The 25,746-nt window shown below is 31.9% G+C and overlaps 1 protein-coding gene across 1 annotated transcript in view; it reads right to left on the bottom strand.

The window, feature by feature from the left end:
* RAB3GAP1 (RAB3 GTPase activating protein catalytic subunit 1) overlaps window positions 1-25,746 on the bottom strand; it is an 89,095-nt gene that overhangs the window by 55,656 nt on the left and 7,693 nt on the right. Inside the window, exons 4-5 of the mRNA XM_006921033.3 lie at window positions 8,967-9,099; window positions 6,233-6,311 (exon numbers count right to left, since the gene is read on the bottom strand). Coding sequence (XP_006921095.1) covers window positions 6,233-6,311; window positions 8,967-9,099 — 212 coding nt within the window. The remainder of the gene's footprint in view (window positions 1-6,232; window positions 6,312-8,966; window positions 9,100-25,746) is intronic.

Genomic DNA, 25,746 nt, shown 5'->3' with positions numbered 1-25,746 from the left:
TAAGCATTTTAACTCATTCTGACAGGGTCAACTTATACTAATGGCATATAAATGGTATAAATGAATATTTTGCATAATAGTTTCAAATCTCCAATGTCACTGCTTTAGCATTAAGTTTAGTTTAATTTTTAAAAAGGAAGTATTTATAGGTGAAAACTTCATGCTTCAGTTACTAAGAAGCATGGCAAATAATCTTACAAATTTTAAGAATTTTAATTTTTAATAATTATAATTTTAAAATTCTATAAAAAACAGAAGGATGAGAACATTATAAAATCTTCTTAAGATGTTTCATCCACATTAGGCCCAAAATATACCCGATCCTTTCTCATCTTCTGCCATTCTCAATCTTCTGCTACAATACTACAGGCTTACCAAACTATTTGCAGGTTTCAAAATTTAAGCACCATCCCTTCTAATAAATCTTCTTCCTTGAATATCTTTTTAACTAACTTCACCTGGCTTATTCTCGCTTATCTTTCAGGATTCAGGTGAGGTAATGCTTCTTCTGGAAACACTTTTCTGACTTAATCTGTCTGAAAAGGGGGTACCTCCTTGAGTATGCATCAAGCTCCGTGCTGTACTCTATGAGAGCATCTATCAATAGTGTTGCCATTTGTTGCTTTATCTGTCCCCCTACTAATCCCAAAGCTTACTGAAACAGGGATCATATTTTACCCATGTTATCCCAGTATCTGGCTCACAGTAAATGTTTTCAAAACAATGTTTCTCTTAAAAAAAGAAAACACATATACTTTTAATACGCCTAATTTTCAAATTCTCAAAAGTTTGAGTGTTGACCTTCTAATCTTTAAGAAAGATCAAATGAAAAAAATGAAAGCAATAGGGCTGACTGACATGACGCAGACTCCCCCGCCCTTCCCCAAACACACCAAAATACCTGGTAATTGAAGGAATGAAAAGGAGATTACTGGAGGACAGAAACAAAGAGGGAACTGAAAGGCAATAGCAAGCATGCAAGATGACTCTGAAGAAACCCAGAAAATTATCAACTCTGAATATTGGTCCTAACAGCTAGGAACTAGGGATTGAGATGTTACAGGATAAGCTGTTTAGCCACTAAAAGCTATCAGTATGACTCACAGACATGTCTGCAAAACTAACCATGCTTTAATAGACTACAAAGCCTAAGAATGACATAGGAAAAGTCTGTTAATGTCTGAGAATACCATGTGGTTTAGCCTAGCACTAATAATGTGAATTATATAACTCTGAGATTGAGGTAGTCTGTGGCATGTATCCAGACTAGGTTATGTCCAAGAATACCACAGCTCCTAATAAATATAAATAAGGTGAGTTCTGGAAACTATGCTTCCAAAGCATATTATCACGCAGATATTATCATCCACAACCATGCCCTTGCTTATGAGGCACTAGGAGTAGTAAGTTGTATATGTTTTCAATGATGTCACCAATCTCTTTACAAAGTAACCTAAACTTTCTTCTGTATCTTCCAGATTTATTGAAGCATTGTCTATGCGTGGACTTTCCATCAATCCAAATCAGTACAGAGGTTGTAACATTTTGAATGGTTCCTAAGGGATATGGGTGTACATGAGACAAGGAATTGGACCTGAGACTTTTGCTTAAAGCCTGGACCCTAGAAGGGATCACCACCTGAATAGAGTTAAAAACTTCAGGGCCAGATGGTTTCAATGGCAAATTCTACTAAACATTTAAAGGTAACTTCAATTTTACACAATATCTTCCAAAAATTAAAATAGAACAAAATACTTCCCAACTCACATCACAAGGCCAGCAATTTTCTAATACCAAAAAAAAAGTATAAAAAAACTATAAATGTTCCTCACAAACACACAGACCTCAACAAAAATATTAGCACATCAAATCCATTAATATGTATTTAAGCAGAAATACAAATTACACAACAATAGAGTTTATCTTGGGAAAGCAGAGCTAATTAGATATCCAAAATTCAATCAATGTAATAACCGTATTAAAAATGTAAAGAAGAAACAAAAGATCATATCCATTTAAGCAGAAAAAGCATTTGACAAAATTCAACATCCATTCATGATGAAAACTCTCAGGAAACTAGGAACAGAAAAAAATTTTCTCAACCTGATAAAGAGCAGCTATGAAAAACCTATAGCTAACATCATAATGGTAAAAGACTAAATGAGATCAGAACAATGCAAAGACTTCCATTCTCACTATTCCTATTCAGTATTTTACTGGAATCTCTAGCCAGTTTAAAAGGTAAGGGGAAAAAAAAGACACACAGATTGTTAAGGAAGAAATCAAACTAACTCTATTCACAGACATGATTGTTTACATGAAAAACCCTAAAGACACTACAAAACTCCTGCTAGAACTAATAACTAAATGTAGTAACGTCGTAGAATATAAGGTCAATGAACAAAAATCAGTCATATTCTGACATACTAGCAACATATAGCTGGAAATAAAATTAAAAAAAAAATACCATTATAATAGCTCCTTTTAAAAAAAAAGAAAATAATTCTGTATAAATCTAACAAAATATATACAGGCTCTGTATGCTGAAAACTTTAAGACACTAATGAAAGAAACCAAAGAAAAGCTAAAAATTTGGAGAGACCAACCATGTTCATAAAATGGAAGACACAGAATAGTAAAGATATCAATTCTCTCCAAACCAATCTAGAGATTTAAAGTAATTCCAATCAAACTTACACCAAGACTTTTTGTAGGTATAGACAAACCAATTCCAAAATGTAAATGGGAAAGCAAAGGAGCTAGAATAGCCAAAACATTGAAAGGAACAAAGCTGGAGAAATCACAGTACCTACTTTAAAGACTTATTATAAAACTACAGAAACCAAGAGTGTCCAGACATAAACCCACACAAATATGGCCAAATGATTTTTGACAAAGATGAAAAAGTCAATGGAGAAAGGAAACTCTTTCAACAAATGGTGTTGGAACAACTGAACACTCATAATGCAGAAAAGAACTAAACCTCATACCTTACACAAAAATTAACTTGAAATAGATAACAGATCTAAATATGAAATGTAAAACTTTTAGAATAAAACACAGAATTGATCGTGTGATCAAAGTCAACATCTCTAGTGATTAAGTCACATTGATAACATGACCTTCTCATATATGCTGAAAAAGGCACTTCGCCTTTTTGATATTCTTTCCAAAAGCCCGTAACCCAAGTATAATCATAAGAAAAAGACACACTCCCAAATTGAAGGAGATCACACAAAATACCTCAAAATTATCAGATGATGAAAAATAAGGAAAGACCGAGAAACTTTCATAAACCAAAAACTAAAAAATTAGAGACCTGATGACTAAATGCAATGTGGTATCCTGATTTAGATCCTGGAACAGAAAAAACCAAAACATTAGTGGAAAAACTACTTAACATTTAGCTAATAATAATGTATCAATGTTGGTTTCTCAGCTTTTACACATGTTCCATGATAATGTAAGCTGTTAACAGTAAGGAAAACTGGGTGAAGGGTATACTGAAACAGTCTGTACTATCTTTGCAACTTTTTTGTAAATCTAATCTAAACCAAAAATTTAAGTTTATTTTTTCAAAAACAGGAGAAAGTTCTGTAACCTGGTGCAAGGATTCTTAGAGGTGGCACAAAAATCAAGATCCATAAAGTAAACTTGACAAACAATTTCATCAAATTTAAAAATTTATTCTGGAAAAGGAAATGCTAAGAATACAAGATAGGCTACTGTCTGGAAGAAAATATTTGTATTTGGAACATACAATGAATTCTCAAAACTCAACAGTGGAAAACAATCCAATTAAAAAGATCTGAAGACACTTCACCATATGACAGCAAATAAACACACGAAAGATGTTAAAAATTCAAATTAAAACTAGGATGAGAGACTACAAAACACCTATTAGAATGTCTAAATTAAAAAATACTGACACTAAGTACTGGTGTGGTTGTCATACATTGTTGTTGTGAATGCAAAATAGTACAGTCACTCTGGCAATCAGTTTGGCCATTTCTTATAAAGTTAAATGTACACCTACCATATAACTTAGCATTCTCACCCCAGATATTCACCAAAGTGAACTGAAAAACATATTTTCACACAAAAATCTGTACACCTATTTATATTAGCTTTATACTTAAAGGCCCAAACCTAGAAATAATCCTATCCTTTAACAAGTGATTGAGTAAACAAACTGTGGTATATCCTTACAATAGACTACTACTCAGCGATAAAAAGGAAAAAATTACTGATACAGAATTACTTCAAAGGGTCTCAAAAGCATTGAGTTGAGTGAAAGAAGCCAGTCTCAAAGGTTATTACACGATTCCATCTCTATGGCATTCTTGAAAGGACAAAACAATAGTGACTAAGAACATATCAGTGATTGCCAGAGACTATAACAAACAAGAGGAGTTTTTTGGGAGGTTATAGAACTGTTGTATATCCTGACTGTAGTAGTTTAAAAAAACCTATATATGTGTTAAAAGTTCAGTGAACTGTTCATCAAAAAAAAAAAAGGTCAATTTTACTATATGTTAATTTTAAAAATAATTTTTAAAAGTAAATGGAAAGGTTAATAAAAGCTAACAAGTGATATTCATTAATACACTGAAATCACTAACAAGTGATTCATTAATACATAAAAAGGTTTCATTTATTCGTTCAACAAATACTTTTGAACTATGGACTATGTGCCAAACACAGAGTTTGGAAATATATATTAAAAAGCTCAACAGAAATTATATAACAGCATTCAGATTTTGATAAACATAAGCAATTACCTTATTAAATCCTCACAATTACTCTTAAAGGTGCGTGTTATTTATTATTCTGACTACCAATGTAGAAATCAACTCAGAGAACTTAAGCAACTTGCCCAAAGTTGCAGAGATAATAAGTACTGGAACCATAAATTAAATATAAGTTTGTCTAATTCAGTGTCTGGGCAAACTGGAGATGTTCAATTAATGTTGAATAAATGAATGCATGCATGAAAGTGATACTCTATGATAACATGCTGCTTACTGATGTATTTTGTCATGTTAAATGTATACATTTGCATTTTAAAAGATCAGGAGAATATGGATGGACTAAATTAAAAGGGTAATTTACTAAATTCCTTTTATAGTTTAAATTGTTTAAGTTCCACTTTATTTGTTTAAGTACCACTTTATTTGTACTTGCAATAATTTTCTTTTTTCAGTGTGCTGAACATTCTGCTTGTTATGGTAATCGAAATGAAATGAAGAAAAAAGGAACACAGATATTACTTTCCTCTTAGAAATTCTTTAATTAAAGCTCAAAAGACCAACTCACACCAACAGAATAATTTAAAACTACTATATAAATTCCCTTAAACTAGGTCTCTTTTCTTAACCATATACTTGTATTTGGGCCATTTTGATGCATTTTAATGCCACCCCCTCCAAAATAAAGTTCAAACATACTTTGAATAATTAAAAGAGATAGGGACTTTTTAAATGTGATGTACTACTTATATTAATGCATCACATTTATAATTTAGAACTCTAACGTTATCATGTAACTGAGGTCAACATTTTATTTCAATTCAATTTCTGACAGTACATATTAAGTTTTCTATGATATTTAAGAGTTATGCTAATCAGAATCAGGTTAGACAGGACCCTCGAATATGACACATACTGTGCAGAAAAGGGTTAACAGCAGGCCTATGACTACTATCCTCAGAAGAATCTGCTTGCAAGGCTGACCTTTGGCTGGCACCTGGGAACTTGAATTTGGGAAGGGTTCCTACTAGTGCTCTAAATGATAAAGAGTTACTGTGCCTAAACTGTACAATGTGGTTTATGCTGAACACCCACTTTCCTTCTGGGAGTCTGAAATTTTGTCATGTACCAGTCAGAGGGTAACAGCCCCCAAATAAAAACCCTGAGAGCAAAGCCTCTAATAAGCTTCCCTGGCAAACATTTCATATGTGTTGTCACAACCTGTTGGTAAGGGAATTAAGTATGACTTTATGAATCCATTAGGAAAGGACTCTTAAACACTTGCACTTTCTTCAAACTTTGCCTCAGACACATTCCCCTTTGCTGATTTTGCTTTGCATGCTGTCACTATAATGAATCATATCAGTAAGTAAGGTTATATACTAAGTCCTGCGGGTCCTCCTAGCAAATTATCAAACCTGGAGGTAGTCTGGGGCCTCCCTGACACACACACAAAAAGTTATCTTTGTAAAATGTATACCTACCATCTTACCAGGCAATGTGCTCTTGGAGGAAAGTCATTATTCATACACAGCAAATCTTGCATAGATTGTGGAATAACATCTACAAAAACATTAGATAATGAAAAAGTTAATATATTCGTTCCAGAGCAAAACTTTCTAATATGATTTTAAAAAATAATACTACATAACATCTCTTGCTAGTCCATGTAGTTTTGCAATTGCTTAAAGATTTATATAGAGAGCTAGCACTAAAATTGGGGGAAGAGGAATGTCTTTCTCAAAAAAGCCAGCCTATGAAAATACATCTATGTATACACATATATTCCATGTTTACATTATTTTTCTTTCTTCTAAGTAATGACTTAAACAATTCCTCACCCTTACTAGAAAGCCTTGTTTTATTTATTCTTCTCGGTCTGCCCATGTCTCTACTTTTCTTCAAAATTCTACTTAGAAGTCTGTCAACTGCATATCATCTTCCATGGCTAGCTTCTGCTGGACCCTGGCCATCTTAAATGTTTTTGTGAAACCACTAAACAGCTTCTCACTTAAAACCATATATCTTTAAGCCCTTGCATTGCTATCCATAAGATACTAACATCAATGATCATTACTTATTCATAAATGCATTCAAAGCATAAAATTTTGTAAAAATATGTTTGGAAAAATATTTCCTTTTGCTGTATAGCTATAATTACTTAGCAAACTTATATTTTATTATTTGCAAAAATAAAAATGAGAACACTAATGACTTGACACTCAACTACAGCAATAAGCAACTCCAACGAAATAAAAGATCAGTGCTCAAATCTTCTGACATCTGATAATATAGTTTTAAATGTGTATCTACAAATTAACTGAGTTGATGCTTTACTTGTAAGTTCTAATTTCTATCACTAGTTAGTTTCAATCACCAAATTAAAACTGCACAATACCTACACAGATACCACAATTACACCTTAACTAATACACTTATCTTCTCTAATACCACAGTCTCCTTCATCTGTTCACCACAGAAACACTGATTCTAAGCTTCCTTAACACAATAGCTTTTCCTTGATGTATGATCTTTCCTCAAATTAATAGCACTTAAGATATCGCTACCTTGAACAATTCCTTTCATTAGTCAGGAGAATGTTGGACCCAAAAATCTCTGGGTCATTCTGAGACTTCCCACTAGTCACATATATTTCCTCTCTCCCCATACTCCTAAAGTACACATATTCATATTCTAGTTTAATTATTTTATTTTGCTGTATAATTGTCTTACATATGTGTATACATGATCAATGTTATCTATCCTAGTTTATGAATCTAAATACAGATGTTATCTAATTGTTTTGTTTGAAAGAATATATATAATAGAAAAAATATAATTTTATTCCTATACAAGAAAAGGCACAAAAATTTCAGGCCTATACTTACTAATGATAATCTGTTTTATCAAGAAAAACTTTATTTTTTTTACTGACATATAATTGACATTATATACGCAATAACAATTTGATAACTGTATACATTGTGAAATGATCAGCACAGTAAGTCTTATAGTTAACATCTGTCACCATGTAGTTACAAAATATTTTTTGTGTGATGACTTTTAAGATTTACTCTTTTCACAACTTTCAAATATATATAACAGTATTATTATAGTCACCAAGCTGTACATTACATCACCATGACTTATTTATTGTATAACTAGAAGACTATACCTTTTGACCCCTTAAGCCCATTTTGCCCACCCTCCATCACCTGCCTCTGGCAATTACCCATCTGTTCTCTATTATAAGCTTGCTTGTGGTTTTTGTTTGTTTTTTTCAATTCCACATGTAAGGGAGATCATACAGTATGTCTTTCTCTGTTTGACTTATTTTACTTAGCAAAATGTCTTCAATGACCAAGAAAACTTCAACACACATTCTGAATATTTATTTTCTGAGAGAATAAAGAAGGGTATTTGACTGACAGCTCCGAAATATATATTTCCTTAAAACCTTACTCACTTATTGTTAAACATGAATATATCTAAGGACAGAGATTTTGGATGATTTGACCTATAAACAACTACAGGCACCATTAACTAAGTACCTAGCATGGGCCAGGTACTGAGATAGGTATTTACATATACTATCTCATTAAATCTTCCCCTTAACCCTCCAAAGTAGTTATTACTTCATTTGAAAAATAATTCAAGTTTAGAAAGATCAAGTAACTAATAATAGAAAAAACCAGAATTTAATATACTGGATCTGACTCTAAAGTCTGGGATATATCCAAAACACTACACTGACTAATCAATAACTTTTTTTTTTATCCTTCAAAATCCAGCTTAGTTGCTTAACTCTCCGTAACACCTTCTCCGGTCTTTCCCCATTAAAGGCGATCTCTTCTCTGAACTTCGGAATTTTACCTGTGCTTTGAGATGGCACTAATCACATTCTATCTCCTATTACTGTTACTTACTTATAGACTTTATCTCCCCTACTGGAATGTAAATTTAAGTTTAGGTTCAATTGGGCTTAGCGAAATATCTAGCACATGTTAGGCACTCAATAAATATTTGCTGATTTAACTAGCTTTAAAATAAATGATGCTATGATTCTTCCTCTGAAAAGATCATACTTTACTTCAGATATGGTGAAACAACTTGGCATATATAAAATATCTCCAGAGGACAGTACATAATTAAGAGAATTAATTCATAATTCAAAATTATAACCACTCTTATAAATTTAAAATATGTATAAAAACTTACCTTCTAATAATTCATCCTTTCCTTCTTTATCAATGGATTCTTGTACAAGATAATGATGAGTAATTGAGAACTTGAAGTCAGCAAAGGAAACTTCATCTGATTTCTCTTCCCATGTGCCAGATGTAAATATACCCTATATTTAACAATAATATGGAAAAAAATCTTAAAGTGTTCGATATCTACCATTATGTTTATTCACAGGAATTTCTTTCCCTTTTTTCTTTCTATTAATCTAAAATTTCACCGTATAGCTACCCTGTACATAATTAAAGAAAAGGTAAAATATGTAAATGAATAAAATGAAGAGGAAGTTATTTTATAAATGATTTATCAGTATTCCTTTAAAAAGAAAACTCTCCTAGAATATTAATTATCAAGTGACTTACAAAATTCTAATTTTCAAATAACATCATGAAAATCCAATAAATCCCATGCCTGTTCATATACAAAAAGAAAAAACCCTCTTTACCAATAGCAGAATCTCTAAGAGTTACTTTTAACTCCTAGAAATGATGAAATTTTATAAATTTTGTTAAAACTTAGAAAAATACATGGCGAAATATACTTTTATAAAATCTCAAATCAAATAGCACTATGTAGCACACAGCATTGCTGAACATTAGAAACTGTTTCATAAAAAAGCAGTTTGTAACATCAATTTAAGTGATATAATATCTGTAGTACTTATTTGCTTATCAGGTTTTAACAAGCTTATCAAGCTTTGGCATTCAAAGATGTTCATTTAAATAGAAACTGCTTGATTGGAAAACATTTTAATTAAAATTTCCAAGAGTCCTTTTACTTAACAACATAACCATAAAAAATAATTTTTCCCATGGGGCCTCTAATCTCCCATAGCTGTTCTTTCCACTGGAGAGGTATATTGTCATTGCAAGATAGCCCCACTATGAGGCAAAAAATACCAATCCAGCAACTTTCCAAGCAGATAATCCCAAACTAGATAAAAAACATGTAAGCAATGATTCTGTATTACTGAGCTTTAAAACAGTGTTTTCATGACTATACTCAACATATAATACCTAAATGTTTTATGTGTTCCTAGAAAGGTGTTTATAATTCTGAATTGAGTTAAATCATATTTTAAATGTCCTAAAGGTATCTCATTAAGTAAATAAGTACATCAAACAGCAATCTTTTCATTAGGAGAATAATCACCATGCATGACACATCAAAATACTATGGTTTTGACATGTTGAGTTTCGTTAAAGTGTGTTAAATTAAGACATATATGGCCCACATAAGTCTCAAACTGAAATGAGTAACATAATAGTATACAAACGAGCTTGGTTTGCTAGGAGAAATGCCTACTATAAAGAAGTTAAGGCTAAAACTAAGAAAGGGGAGAAGTCCAGAAAATGATAAGTCCCTTTTTCAAACTTGCAGAAAAGTTGAAATATTTTTTCAATATTAAAATAACATCTGACCCTAATCCTAAATTTTGGACACTGCTGTCAACCTTACCAACAGCTATCTCAGGAGAATCTGGTTGGATTCAATAAAGCTTTCTCTTTATTCAAATTATTTTTAAAATAATTTAGCTCAACTGAAAAACAATATTCTAACCTCCCTCCTTTAATTCTTTCTGTCTTCAAATTATTTTTAAAATAATTTAGCTCAACTGAAAAACGATATTCTAACCTCCCTCCTTTAATTCAGTGTGACACAATTATTTGACACCAAATTTCAATAAGTGTATATTTACGATTAGAACCAGAAATGACAACTCCAGTTCAGAATCAGTCTAGTAATTCATGAAAAATAACCTCTGAGGGCCCCAGACAATAAAAAGAAATAAGAATATAGACTGGAAAGAAAGAAAATTGTATACACTCACAGATAACCTGATTATGCAATATAATATCCAAAAGAATCTACAAACTACTAAAACTGTTGAGTTTATGAACTTGTGAAATTCGAGGTCCATATACGAAAACTGTATTTTTATATACTAGCGGCAAACATTTGGAAAATGAAATTTTTTAAAAATACCACAACAAAAATTTAGAAAATAAATAAATATAAAAAATACCACAACAGCAAAAATAAATAAAATACCTAAGACTAAACTTAAAGAAAGATGACCAAGAACTCTACCTAATAATACTTGAAATTGCTGCTGAAAGATATTAAAGAGCTAGGAGATATATCATGTACATGGATATTGGAAGATGCAACACTGTGAAGATGTCAATTCTCCCCAAATTGATGTATAAACACAATTCTAATGAAAATCCCAACAGGCATTTTGTAGAAACTGACAAGCTGATTCTAAAACTAATATGAAAATCCAAAGGACCAAGAATAGCTAAAATAATTTGGATAAAAAATATACTACCTGATTTTAAGATTTACTTTGCTACAGTAATTAAAGCAGTATAGTACTGGCATAAAGACAAAAAGACGAACAGATCAATGAAACATAATAATCCAGAAACACTTTCACACATATACTTCATTTTACAACAGAGGAGCCACTGTAATTCAGTAGGGAAAAGATGGTCTTTTCAACAAATGGTCCTGAAATAAGATATTTGCATGGAAGAAAACATAGGAGAGTATCTTCATGACATTGAGATTGGCAGATTCTTTTGATAGAACACAAAAAGCACTAATAATAAACATTTTTAATTGAGACAATGAATTTCGTTAAAATAAACTTCTGCTTAGCAAAAGTTGCAGGTAAGAAAATGATTAGGGAAGACCCTAAAGAAAACACTCAAAATACATATACCAAAGGACTCACAACACCAGGATGTATGAGGATAATTTTTAAAACTAAACAATCCAATTGTTTTTAAATGAGCAAAAGACTTGAACGCTTAGTAAAAGAAACTATGAATGACCAATAAACACGGTTAATTAACTGTGATGAATTACTAGATACTATTCAGTCTCAGCAATCATTCATGAAATGCAAATTAAACCACTGTGAGATACCACTTCACAACCAACAGGATTACTAAAACTGAAAATCTGACAACACCAAGTGTCAGAATGTAGAGCAAGAACTGTGGTTACCTGTAAGATTTGAGTGGAGAGAGAAACAAGGATTCTTTCTAACAAAAATGTCCTAGATGGTGGTAACGTGGTTACATACATTTGTCAAAACTGTATAGTTGAATTCTATACATTTTACTGTGTATAAATTATAACCCAAATAAGAAAAAAAAATCAAAAGGATTTTTAAAAGAGACAAGGAGAAGGGGGGAACTCTAACTTCTGAGGAAAATGTGAGGGAGAAAATGCTCTTTTGCCAAAAGAAAAAATAATGGCCATTATGCAAGAACAACATGTACTAAACATCTTCATAATTTGGACCCAACAATCCTTTCTACATATCTTTCAACTTACACAATAAACTTCAGTTAACTAAGACATATTCTGAGCCGGAACTCTAGAGGGCCCAAGACCTGCAGGACAAAGATCACTCTCCCAGACTATTTTAACAGCTTCCCAGTGGTCTCCTTATCTCTACTCTACATAGTTATCTCCCTAAAAAAAAATCTGATATTGTTTCCTCTCCATTTAAAATGTTAATGGTTTTTCATAACCTATTTAGTAACCTCAAGAGATTTTTAATCATGTATTCTACCAGTAAAAATTTGAGCATTCATCTCCATGTACGTATATTTTTATTTATAAATTAAGCATTACTGTATCATATATTATGCATATCACCCAAAAAACAAAAATTTACATTAAAAGTGGATGTAAAAAATGTAATATAATTAGAAGTCATAATACACAAAAGCTCATGACAAGGACCTCTAACGAATGGCATGTACCTACACTGGTAGAAATACAAAGTCCACAGATGTGGCCCCACCCCTTCCCAATTTTATCTCCCACAGCTACCTTCCATCTACATGTTGTAATTATGCCTAACAATCTGTATTTCCCAGAGGCATGCTTTCCCTTTCACACCAGTGCATAGGCAATTTATCCTGTTCATTACTTTATTTCTTTTAGCATATTTTTATTTATCCACTCTTCAAAACTCAACCTGAATGTTAATTTCTGTAGAAAATCTGCTTTGATTATCATTAACAGGCAAGTTAATGATTCACTCTCGGTATCTTGTTCAAATCACTAGAATGACACCTATTCTAATCATTTATTTCTGTATCTATTTCTCCACTAGACTATTAAGAGCAAAGACTGTTCTATTCTTCTTTGCAGCCCAGAATTTAACAGTGCCTACGTGCTTAAGTATCTTAGGAATTACCTTTTTTCAATATTTATAACCCCCATATGTCCCAAATGTACTGGGAAATACCACTTTATTATCCAAATACCATTACCTATTTTTGAATAACATGTACACCGTGTTTCTAGTCTTAACAACCAGAAATAGCACACAACCCAATTCAAAAGGTATTCTCTATGACTTGAATTGAAATATGTATATCAGAGTCTTTATGTTGAGTTCTAGGTGAAATTTATTTCCTCACTGAACAGGTTAAACATAGATGGGTAAACTCACTACCTTCTGGATTAAGAGATTGTCTATAATACTTATACCTAAGTCATCTTTAGGATTTACTGGTTTCCAGAATCTAATTTCACATCTTAAACTGCCTACCATATAAAAATAAAATCTTCCATCTTAAAAATATAAATTTAACAATATAAATTACTGTTTAACAAATTAATTAAATTTTTTCTTCTACTGATAAAGCAACACACAAAAAAGAGCAAAATGTGGTAAAGTATAAAAAACAGTGACTTTTTTCCCTTCTTTTTTTGAGGGGCATAGAGCTGTGATTTTCAACCTAATTAGACTTTGTAGGCTTAAAACATGTACTGATAACTAGGATCCACAACAGATTAATTAGATCAGAATCTCTGAGGTTGGCCTAAAAACTAGAATTTTTCAAAAGCTGCCCACAGATTCTAACGGGCAGCCAGGATAGACAACCAGTTTGTATAGAGCTAAAAATTATACTTTCATCCACCGGTGGAAGAAAACCTTTTGAACATTTGCAGTACTGAAGTACAAATATTAAAAAGCCATCTAAGCCAAGACAACTAGATATTCATGTGCAAAAAAATGAAGTTGGCCCCTTTCCTTATAGACAGGAAAATTAACTCAAAATGGATTGTGGATCTATATGTAAGAGCAAAAACTATAAATAATACCATCAACAAAGTGAAAAGACAACCTACAAAGATACATGCTACAACATGGAGAATGGGAGAAAATATTTACAAATTACATATCTCATAAGGGACTTGTACCAGAATATATAATGAACTCTTACAAATGAGTAATAAAAAAAATCCAATTTAAAAATGGGTAAATGATCTGAATAGACATTTCTCTAAAGATATACAAATAGCTAATAAGAACATGAAAAGATGTTCAACATCGACAGCCATTAGGAAACTGCAAACCAAAACCACAATGAGATATCAGTTCATATCCATCCAGAAGGCCACAATCAAAAGGATGACAACAAGTGTTTGTGAGGATGTGGAGAGATCAGAACATTTATACATTGCTGTGAGAAATGTATAATTAAACAGCTGTTTTGGAAAACAATCTAGCACTTCCTCAAAAGATTAAAAATAAAGTTGCCACATGACCCAGCAATCATACCCATAAGTATACACCCAAAAGAAATGAAATCGTATGTCCAAATACTTGTACATGAATGTTCATAGTAGCATTATTCATAATAGCCAAAAAGTAAAAATAATGCAAATGACGATCAACTGATGAATACAAAGAAAATGTGGTATATCCATAAAACAGAATATTATATAGCTATGAAAAGAAATCATACTGTATGGTTCCATTTATACAAAGTGTCCAGAACACAACTCTATAGACACAAAAGGTAAGTTAGTTATCGTATAAGGATGAGAGATAACAAGAAGTGACTGCTAAAAGGTATGGGGTTTCTTTTGGGGGGTGATAAAAATGCTCTAAAATTAATTGTGGTAATGGTTATACAATTCTGTCAATATACTGTACTATTGAATTGTACATCTTAAATTTGTGAATTGTATGGTATATCAATTATATACCAATAAAAAATTCAGACTGAAAAGATTTTATTTTAATCACAATGTTTTGCATCCATCTACTCTGTCTGAAAAGACATCCTAAGCAGTCTCAAAACTGAAAGCACAGGAATCTTTTAAAAACAAAAAAGATAAAATACTGGGCATTTCATCTATTTCTGGAATGAAAACAAACCAAGTGCTTCTCTAGTCACAAGTGACTCTAAAACTGTACAGCTTTCAAGCCGTTTTCCTAAAACAAAACAAATATCCATATATACTGCTGAAGTAGTATGCAAATAAAAACCTAGAAGAACTCAATTCCAACAGATACTTGGTCTGATGGCTATAAACAGTAACTCCAAAAGATAGCAAAAATGTGAAAGAACATATTTAATCTAGAAGGCTGACATGGCTCTCTCCAACCATTTTGTTACAAAGGAGATTTGCTATACTTGAGAAATTTTTGTTTGCTGTGAAATGGCTATGATATGCGATACAGTTTATAACACTAATGTTTGCTTCATGGCAGTTTCCAGTTCAGTATATTTATTATGCAGTCATAGATACAGACATTTTGTCATGTCAATTTGAGATTTAAAATAAAACAAAACAAAACTACATTTAATCATTAAAAAAACAAACGAACAAACAAACCCAGCCATCTATGTACGTCTTCCACTTTTCACAGGTAGCTTGGCTAGCCTCAGCCTGGATCAGGATCATCCCACTAAAAGTACAGAAGTAGAGAGCGGAATGATATTAAGACTCAGTCTAGAAGCTATTCTGCATGCAACTTTGACTTTAGTTCCAGAGGTTTATTAAACACCCTAACAAAGGAAACAAACAAAGGGAACTTGAGATTAGTCCCCACAGAATCAATAAAGAACTACAATTTATCCAGAGAACATTCAACTAAGAACTCTAACAGTAAGGGAACCTAGGAAAAGGGAACACAGTCACCTACAAGTGAACTATAACAAATAAAATGGGCTAATCCTCAGGAAAGAGAACCAGCCAAGTAGATTCAAGTAGGCATAAGACACATTGTTTGACACAAATATGTCTTCTTTAAAGCTAACAAGTACTCTTTAACGCCACCTAGGACACTCAATTCTAATAGGTATTTGGGCCTACCTTGGCAGCCAGAATTTACACTCCTTTTTGAGTCAGACCTGCTTGCAATTTAAGCAAGAAAAGTTTTATCAATTGAACTGACCTCCTAATCTGTACAGATGACCTTCTCATTTGTTTATATATGCATTATATATATATATATATATAATTAAAATCCTTGGTGGAGATATATATATATATAGACTTCAAGACTTCAATCCATTAATCCAATATACCTAATTAATCCAATATACCTGAAGTTCATTACAAATATTTTTTAAAAGTAAAAGCAAACTCTGTACACTATCTGCATTTCAGAATAGGAACTAACACTTGAGTGTCTACTAAACTAAATAATTCACATTATTGTGTATGTGTATGTGTATGTATATATAAAATCTCATAACACTGTGATATAAGTTTCAACCTCATTTATAGATAAGGTTCAGAGATTTAAAAACTTGTCCAAGGTTACCATATCATTAAGTGGTAAAGCTGGAATTTGATCCACAATGGCCCTGTTCTTTCCATTAGAAGCTAAGATAGATACATCTATATAGACTCACACACATGCATATATATGTTAGAAAAATATATTTTTATAAATATATATAAACTCAAGAGTATGAGGATAAAATAAGCAGGGAGAATATATAGGTCAGAACTTAAAGAAATGGTTGGCTAAATGCCTGCTGAGTGAGTCGGAAATGGATTCATTCATAAAACTGGATCCAAATTATACTTTAGGTAAGACTGATAAGGAAACAGACAAAGGTCTTGAGCAGGAAACTAGGTGTCAAATTGAGGGAATAGCCCAATTCAGCTCAAGTTTTCTATAGGAGAATAGAGGAAAAAAAGAGGTGGAGAAAGTAAAGAGAGACCTGACATGAATGTCTATGAGTTTAGACTTTACCCTACAGGCAGTGGAAAGCCACTGAAGGCTTCTATGTAGGCTTGTAACATGACGTCAGTTTAGGAAAATTTCTCTGAACACACTGGAAGGAAAGAATTGGGAAAGACTTAAGGTAGAGAAGGGGAAAAGCAGGGAGAAGTGAGCAAAAAGGGCAATCAGAAAGTAATATCACCCAGTGATTATACTGGGAAGACTGTACCTTTCAGAGCCTAGCCGTTTAGACAAATTAGAACCTATGACAATATCATCCACAATGATACTCACTGTCACCTCTGAATAATTAACTGGGTCATGGGTAAGAAGGCTAGGTCTAATAAAAACAATGGCTACAAATATGAAGAACAGAGGACATTAGGTCCTAGTTTAAATTTGCAGCAGTAACTAGAGACTGATGGACAATTAGGACAAGGCCCAAACTAAAGTAGCGATTGTGAAGTCTTAAGACTAATTCCAAAAATATTTACAGACCTTTAAAATATCTGAAAGGAAAGAAGAAAATGGGGAGTGTAGAGTAGTTGCTAAAAGCAAAAAGCCAGCAACTTGGAAAGAAGTTGTCATGAGATATATCTTTCTCATTGGGTTGTGTATGTATTTTCTTGCCTACTGGTTAAATTTGGAGAAAAAGACATTCACAATTTAAAACTAAATGAAAGTATCTTAAGACAATCCTTGATTTCTAAACAATCTGCATTTATGAATGGCTTTTTTAAAGTGGAGTCTAATAATTTATTTTAAAATTAATATGCAGGTCCAATGCAGTTTTTACAGAAACAAAAAAATCCTTAAATCTATATGAAACTACAGAAGACTCCAAATAGCCAAAGCAATCCTGAAAGGACCAAGCTGAAGAACAAATTATGCTCCCTGATTTCAAACTATATTACAAGCTATAGTAATCAAAATAGCATAGTACTGGCATAAAAACAGACACATAAATCAATGGAACAGAAAAGACAGCCCAGAAATAAACTAATGCATATATGGTCAATTACTTTATGATAAAGGAGCCAAGAATATACAATGGAGAAAGGACAGTATCTTCAATAAATGGTGCTAGAAAAAATGGACAGTCACATGCAAAAGAATGAAACTGGACCACTATCTTATACCATACACAAAAATTAACTCAAAATGGATTGAAGTCTTGAATGTAAGACCTGAAACCATGAAACTCCTAGAAGAAAATATGGGCAGTAAGCTTGTTGACATAGGTCTTAGCAATAATTTTTTGTATCTGACTCCAAAAGCAAAGAGAACAAAAGCAAAAATAAACAAGTGGGACTACATCAAAATAAAAAGCTTCTGCACAGCATAGGAAATCATCAACAAAATGAAAAGGCAACCCACTGGATGGGAGAAAATATTTGCAAATCGTATATCAGATAAGGGATTAATATCCAGAATAAAGAACTCTTACAAGTTAACAACAAACAACCTAATTTAAAAATGAGCAAAATTATCTCCAAAGCAATTATACAAATTGCCAATAAGCACAAGAAAAGATGCTCAACATCACCAAACATTAAGGAAATGCAAATCAAAACCACAATCAGATAACATTTCACATCCATTAAGATGGCTTCTGAAAACAAAAACAAAAACAAAAACAAAAAAAAACAGAAAATAAGTGTCAGTGTGAATGGGGAGAAATTGGAACTCCTGTGCATTGCTGTTGAAAATGTAAAATGGCACAGCTGCTATGGAAAATATGGCTGTTCCTCAAAAATTTTTAAATTACCATATGATCTAGTAATTTCGCATCTGAAAGCAGAAACACACACAGATATATACACACTCGTTTTTGCAACAGCATTATTTTCAAGTGTCCATCAACGAATGAATAAGTCGATTAATATAGTACATACATACAGCATAGTATTCAGTCTTAAAAAGGAATGAAATTCTAATACATGCTACAACATGGATGAACCTTGAAGATATTATGCTAAGTGAAACAAGCTAGACACAAAAGGTCAAATTTTGTATGATTTCACTTATATGAAGTTGTTATTGTCTAATGGGTACAGAGTTTCAGTTTAGGATGATGGAAAAGTTCTGGATACAGACTAGAGAAATCACTGCACAAAGTAAATGTACTTAATGCCACTAAACTGCACACTCAGCAATGGTTAAAATGCTAAATTTTTATATACAATTTTTTTATTATGTATTTTAGTAAAATGAAAAAATATATAAACTTTTGTAAGGCAAAAGACACATTCAAATTAAAAGCTATACACTGGGGAAACTATTTGTAACATTAGAGTTAATTCATAAAAACATAAAAGCTCTTCCACAATTCAGTAAGACAGTAGAAAATTGGTCACTGTATATAATAAGCAATCAAAAAGATAATTCTAGTGTATAATAAAAGTGAAGGAAGACTCAATCTTATGAGTGCTCAGGAAAATATTTTATTTAAAAATTAGATAGTTTTAGTCCCTCATGTTGATAAAAATAGTGTTGGAGGAATGAGGAAATGGGTGCTTTCATTTATCATGTGTGGGGAAAGAATAAGTACATTCAATCATCTCAGTGGAAAATTAGGCTCTATTTATCGAAAATAAAAATCACATCCCCTTTGGCCTACTAATTCTACTTTTAGAAATCTGTTACAGAAATATTCATACAAGTATGCAAATTTATGTACAATAGTGCTTACTACCCCAGTACTATAACTGCATAAATTGCAAACTAAATCTTTCAGAGGAATATGCATAAACTCATTATGATAGAGTCATACATACAATGGACTACAATGCAAGCATTAAAATAATGAGATAGATGTCTATGTCCCTCCCACCTTGGAAAAAAGCCAACAAAATATACAGTTTTAAAAAAGGCAGCTGACCAATTACCTTTTTTTTAAAGACTTTTTTAATGGTGTACTGTGCACATATGGAATGTGATGAGAAAGAAACTATCACGTTTTTAATGCGTACATTTGATTTGGTTATATTATTTTTGTAATTAAAGGTTTTTTTTAATTTGAATAAAAAATCTGTGGCTCAAAAGTAGAAAATGAAAAGAACAGGGGGGAAAAAAATAATTTTGGTGACGACTCCATAGGACAAACTTCTAGGCCATATGACAAATATTTTGCCCAAAAATATTCCTCCATAAATTTTAAAATGTTTATTTCACTTGCTTTTTTCTTACGTTTTTCTGAAATTTCAAAAACATTAAAAAATTTACCACAAAATGGTGGAAAGGAATTCAGGCTAGGAGCCCAAAAGCAGTTTCTGTGAATAACTTTAGTCATTAGGATAAGGAGCTCTGTTTAGGGTAACAATTTTAATTTCATTTTTATTTTTCCTTTAGTATTTTAATATGAAACCAAAATAATTTTATAAGATCAAGTGATTATCATCCATTTGAATCCTTTTAAATAAATTAATAAAACAGCTTTCTACTTAACCAAGTGAGATTAGCCTTTTATTTTGGAGATAGGGGTAGAAACAGGAAAATGCAGGAAAAGAGAACGGTAATTTTGGAGCATTCCACACTGAAGGGTAGGAGTGGCTGGTAAAACCTGAGGCTCTGAGTCTCAAGAGCCAGGATACCAAGAACTGGTAAAAGAATAAGGAGGTAGAAGAATATTAAAGACAAATTTCACTGACTTAAGAATTATTAATCCTATATGTGAGAGTAAGTTTAGCTTTCCACACAGACACGTTGTCTTCATCATACAAACTGTTCCAAAAGTTTGTGTTCAAGTAAGCCTTTGGATATATATTCCACCAAAACAATATGTATTTTATTACTTTTTAAAATAATAAATAAATGCATACAAAATAAAAATTTAAATAGCAGCTTTTTTTTAACCTCTTTTGAGTATCTGATAAAAGCTGTGGACAATCTCCCAAGAAAATTATGCATATTTACATTAAAAATTAAGTAATAATGCAAATTAAAGAGACCCAAGACTCTGGGTTAAGGACTCCTATTAAATATGGTGGTAAAGTCTCTCTGTCCACAAAGAGCGATTTATCCTTTAAAATGGTCTAATTCTCATAACATGATAAAACCTTTCATAGAGAAAGGAACACAAAGAATACTGATAGCTGAGGGATGGAATAAAGAGTTAGAAGATTTAACGATCTGGAGGTGAGGGATGGACAAGAAAAAGTTGTTTAGATAAGCAGGAAGTAGGAGAACAATTCCTGGTCCAAAGTAGGAACTTGATAAATGTATGAATAAAAGATAAATAAGTGAACAAAAGGAAGTAGTTGCAAAGATGAGACTTTTATAATACAGCTCCAGAAACAGGGAGAAAATTAATATGTGTGCTATCTCGAAAATATATTTTAAACATTTCCTCTCTATGGAAAAATCGAATCAAAATTCTCACCAGCTATTTTTACAAATTATTAGACAATGACTCATTCATTAGACTTGCAATTGCAGTATATAAAATATTAGGAGGGGAAAAAAATCAAATTACTAAACCAAAATCAAAGGAGAAAAAAAGGCAAAAAATTAGTGAGAGAAGAAAACACAGAAAATAAATCAAAATGTAAAGAAAAGGGTTACTTACAAAACTAAACACAGAAATTACATTAGTTACTTTAAAATGTACCAGACCATTCTGAAAAAAGACTTGCTACTTTTAGTAAAATGCTTTTAAAAATCCACCATCACATTTTAACAATGACCCAAGCAACTAAATGTGATATGTACACTCTAAACTTATGCAAAGGAAACATAAGTTCAGGGGGTTAATCGGCAAACATTTACTGACAACATACCAGGCAATGGTCTACATATATGAAATAAATGAATTAGCAAATTAACTATTACTACTAATGGTATTGGATCACACCTTCTGCCTCTATGCTGGGGGAACAAAAAAGTTAAAAAGAGTTACAGCAATAGGGATTAATTGCAAATTCTCCCATAAATGATTATAGCTTTATTTTTTGCTTAAAAAATATCTTTTGTTGCATTTGTTTTAACAAAACGTAATCTATCCAAGTCATTTAATGAAATCGAGTATTAATTTATAGATAGCTCACATAGCAGACTTATGTTCAAGTGATAGTGTAAAGAGATTTCATTACAATAAATAGTCTAAAATAAGTGAGTAAATGGTTTTGGCTAGATCATTTTTTATTTCTTTAGAAATATTTTTGTATAGTTCTATTTGTTTTAGTGTCATTTGTTCTACACAAATTAAAGTTCAAAGTGAAATTCATGATGTATATTGAAAATTTTATTGATGACACTGAAAGACTACTACTGTGTTACAACTAAATGGCAAGCAAAAAAAATCTTTAGATATGAAAATCATAAGAACTAGAAATAATAGAACTAAAAATATCTGAAGAGACCTCTCATCTATCCTGAGCTTTTTCACCAGAATATATTACATAAAACTTTATTTTTCACCAGCTAGATGCTAAGTTTTTTTACTTCTAGGAGCTCGAAGGAAACAATGAATCTTTTTATAGCAAAAAAAGTCTTAAATAATTCTATTTGTTTATATTCCAAATGTAAACAAATATCAAATATCATTTTAAAGCCTCTGGTAAACATTTTTAAGAGAGAGGCAACAATAGCAGCAGCAGCTAACACTGAGACAGCCAAATGCCACAAAGCAAGTAAACAATAGAACTAGAATTCCAACATAAGCAGAATAATTTTAGAGCTAATACTCTTCATCATTATGCTATGCTGTCTCTCAAAGATATCTCCTGTAATTTCCTGTTACAAGAAAATAACACAGTAACAAATCCAAAAACTTCCAATTTGAAAGAATAGAAACTAGGATATAAATACTGATTTTTTTTCCTTCTGTATAATATCCAAAGCAGTTATACATCCTATGGTTACTATTTAAAGGAAAAATAAAAATAAAGGAGGAAAAAGGCTATAAAAATTAAATAATCCTATTCCCAAACATGTTATAGGCAGCTCAATGTTGCTTTCATTTTTAGTTCATTTCAGAAACACTGTATTCTCATTGCTGACTGATTCTTAACTGTCTAGTTTCCAAAAACTTTAGCTTTAAAAATATCTCCACCCCCTCCCACTCTAATGACCCATAAAACACTTAAATTTTCTGAAAGAAAGCAAAGGAATATATTATATTAGTCCCAAGTTTGGCTTATTGTTATAGCTTTGGGAAGTTTCTCATACAAGAGAAATATTTTATATTTGTCTTATGAACTTCAAGTACTGAAGTATCATTGGCCCTTGAACAACATGCATTTGAACTTCGCAGGTCCTTATACGTAGATTTTTTTTTTAAATACTGTAAATGTATTTTCTCTTCCTTAGGATTTTGTTAGTAACATTTTTTCACTAGTTTACTCTAGTTTAAGAACACAATATACAATACATATAGGAGTTTCAGGGAAGTCAAAAGTCATATGAAAATTTTCAATTGCATGGGGGATCAGTGCCCCACACCCACATGTTGTTCAAGGGTCAACTATCAATGTTATTCCTATATATTTAGTGGGTATAAAAAATTTGAACTCATTTTTATATTTATAGTGTTTATTCTTCTATTATTCTAAAGTTAATGATTCTTCTTCTATAAAATTTTCAGGGTCAGCCACTGACTAAAAAGGTCTTTTACCAGATCATGCCATACCTAACATACTTAACATCTCATAAAATGTACTTATAATTTTTGCTGGCTATGTAGAATCATAAAATTACAAGGCTAAAAAGAATTTAATTTCCCTACCTTCAAGCTGTATCATACACACACCACCAAGATTTTTATCTATTTTATTAAGTTCAAAACACTAAAATTCCAAAAACTGCCTTAGAAGCCTATTCTAATACTTCTGCTACATAACTTTACATTTATTTAAATCTCTGAAACTAAAAAGGGCAGAATAAAATAGAAACAACATGGATTTTAAAAGCAAGCACGACCTAGGTATAATCCTTCTTACACAAACTACTGGCAGAATGACCCTGGGCAAATTGTTACAAGCACCCAAAGTGTCACTCTCACCCATAAAATGTGGTAATACTTCATCACTGAAATGTGTCTAAGGATTAAATAACTTCAGCACAGTTACAATTATACTGCATGGTGCTAGAGCTGATGCGCAGTAACTGCCATTTCCTCCTCTCTTAACTGCATTTCCCAGCACTCCAGAGTCTTGTACGGTAAAGTAGCTTGGTCAGATTAACCATCCTTCAAATAATTATAAAATCTGGACAAAAACAACAAAGTTTTTCAAGGCTCGGAAAAGTAATAAAACAGAGGCAGAAACTGGAGTTTATCCATGAAAAAAAATTATATCTGATGAGATATGGATGTTTGTACTTTTCTAAGGACAGCAGTTCTTAAACTTCTTTGCCTCAGGACTCCTTTACACTCTTAAAAACTACTGAAGACTCCATATTAGAAATTAAAAATAACAAAATTTATACATTTTAAAGTTCATTTAAAATGATAATGAACTTATTACATGTTAAATAAAGTTCTACACAATATTTTCCAAAACAAAAATATTAATCAGAAGGATGGCATTGTCTTACATTTTGTATATCTCTGCAATGTATAGTTTTAAAGACAACGGGATTCTCATATCTGCATTTTCATTTAATCTTTGCAATCCATTAGTCCGACTGCAGTATATAAACAAAATTGGCCTCAAATACACTATGTAGTTAGAAAAAGCAAGGCCTTGTCAACCCTTGAAAGGCTCTCAAGGAGCATCAGAGGTCCTCAGACCACACCATGAGAACTGCTGATATAAGGGCACTCTAATCTGTGCATAACTCAGGGCTGCAGAAGGGTTGAGCTTTACCAGATTTAGTCAACAAAGGACAAAGTTCAAAGATGGAAGGGAAGTTCTAAAGTTGAAGTGTAAATTCTGGAAGGGAAGAAGCTAATGGGGATAGGCTCCCAAATTTGCATATAAACTCTGCCTCAAATTTTAGCTATCTGCCTAACCATGCATATGCAGTGGAAACTCCAGGGTACAGTGACAAAGGAGATTGAAAGAAAAAATTTCAGCAGCTATCACCACTGAAAAGAGAATGGAGTTTTAATTCAATCAAGTTAACTGCTAGAACAAAAAATACTCTTCAGAAGACCACTACAGAACCTAGCCTCTATATTTCACTCAAAATACAACCATAAAATTAAGAAATTCCTGGATACCAACACATATGAAATGACAACAAAAAATAAAAATCCAAGAAAATGTGAGCTATACTCAAGAAAACACAGTAAACAGAAACCAATCCCAAGAAGGCCTAGATGTTGCAGTTGATTTTACACTAGCTATAAGAAATATGCTCAAAAACTAAAGGGAAATATTTCGAAACAAATTTAGACATGAAGAACCTCAGAGAATTAAAAACTATAAAGAGAACCAAACAAAATTTCTAGACCTAAAAAAGTACAACTGAATTGGAAAACACATCCGGTGGGCTAACAGCAAATTGGAAACAGCAGAAGAAATAATTAATGAACTCAAAGATAAATCAAGAGAAATTATCTGAGAGGAAAAAAAAAGACTGAGGACAGCAGAGCCTTAGAGAACTATGGAACAGCATTAAAATATCAAATATAAGTACATGTTAAGTCACAGAAAAAGTATAGAGAATGGGGCAGAAAAATAATTGAACAAATAATGGCCAAAATTCCCTAATTTGGTGAAAACCAAAAAGTTTACATATTCAATATTAACAAACCTACACAGGAAAAATACAAAGAAAATATAACTATGAACATCACAGCTTAAATGGAAA

The sequence above is a fragment of the Pteropus alecto genome, unplaced genomic scaffold (assembly GCF_000325575.1).
Source record: "Pteropus alecto unplaced genomic scaffold, ASM32557v1 scaffold3, whole genome shotgun sequence".
NCBI lineage: Eukaryota > Metazoa > Chordata > Mammalia > Chiroptera > Pteropodidae > Pteropus > Pteropus alecto.
Note: the sequence above shows the minus strand (reverse complement) of the source record. Positions and strands in the feature narration are given on the sequence as shown.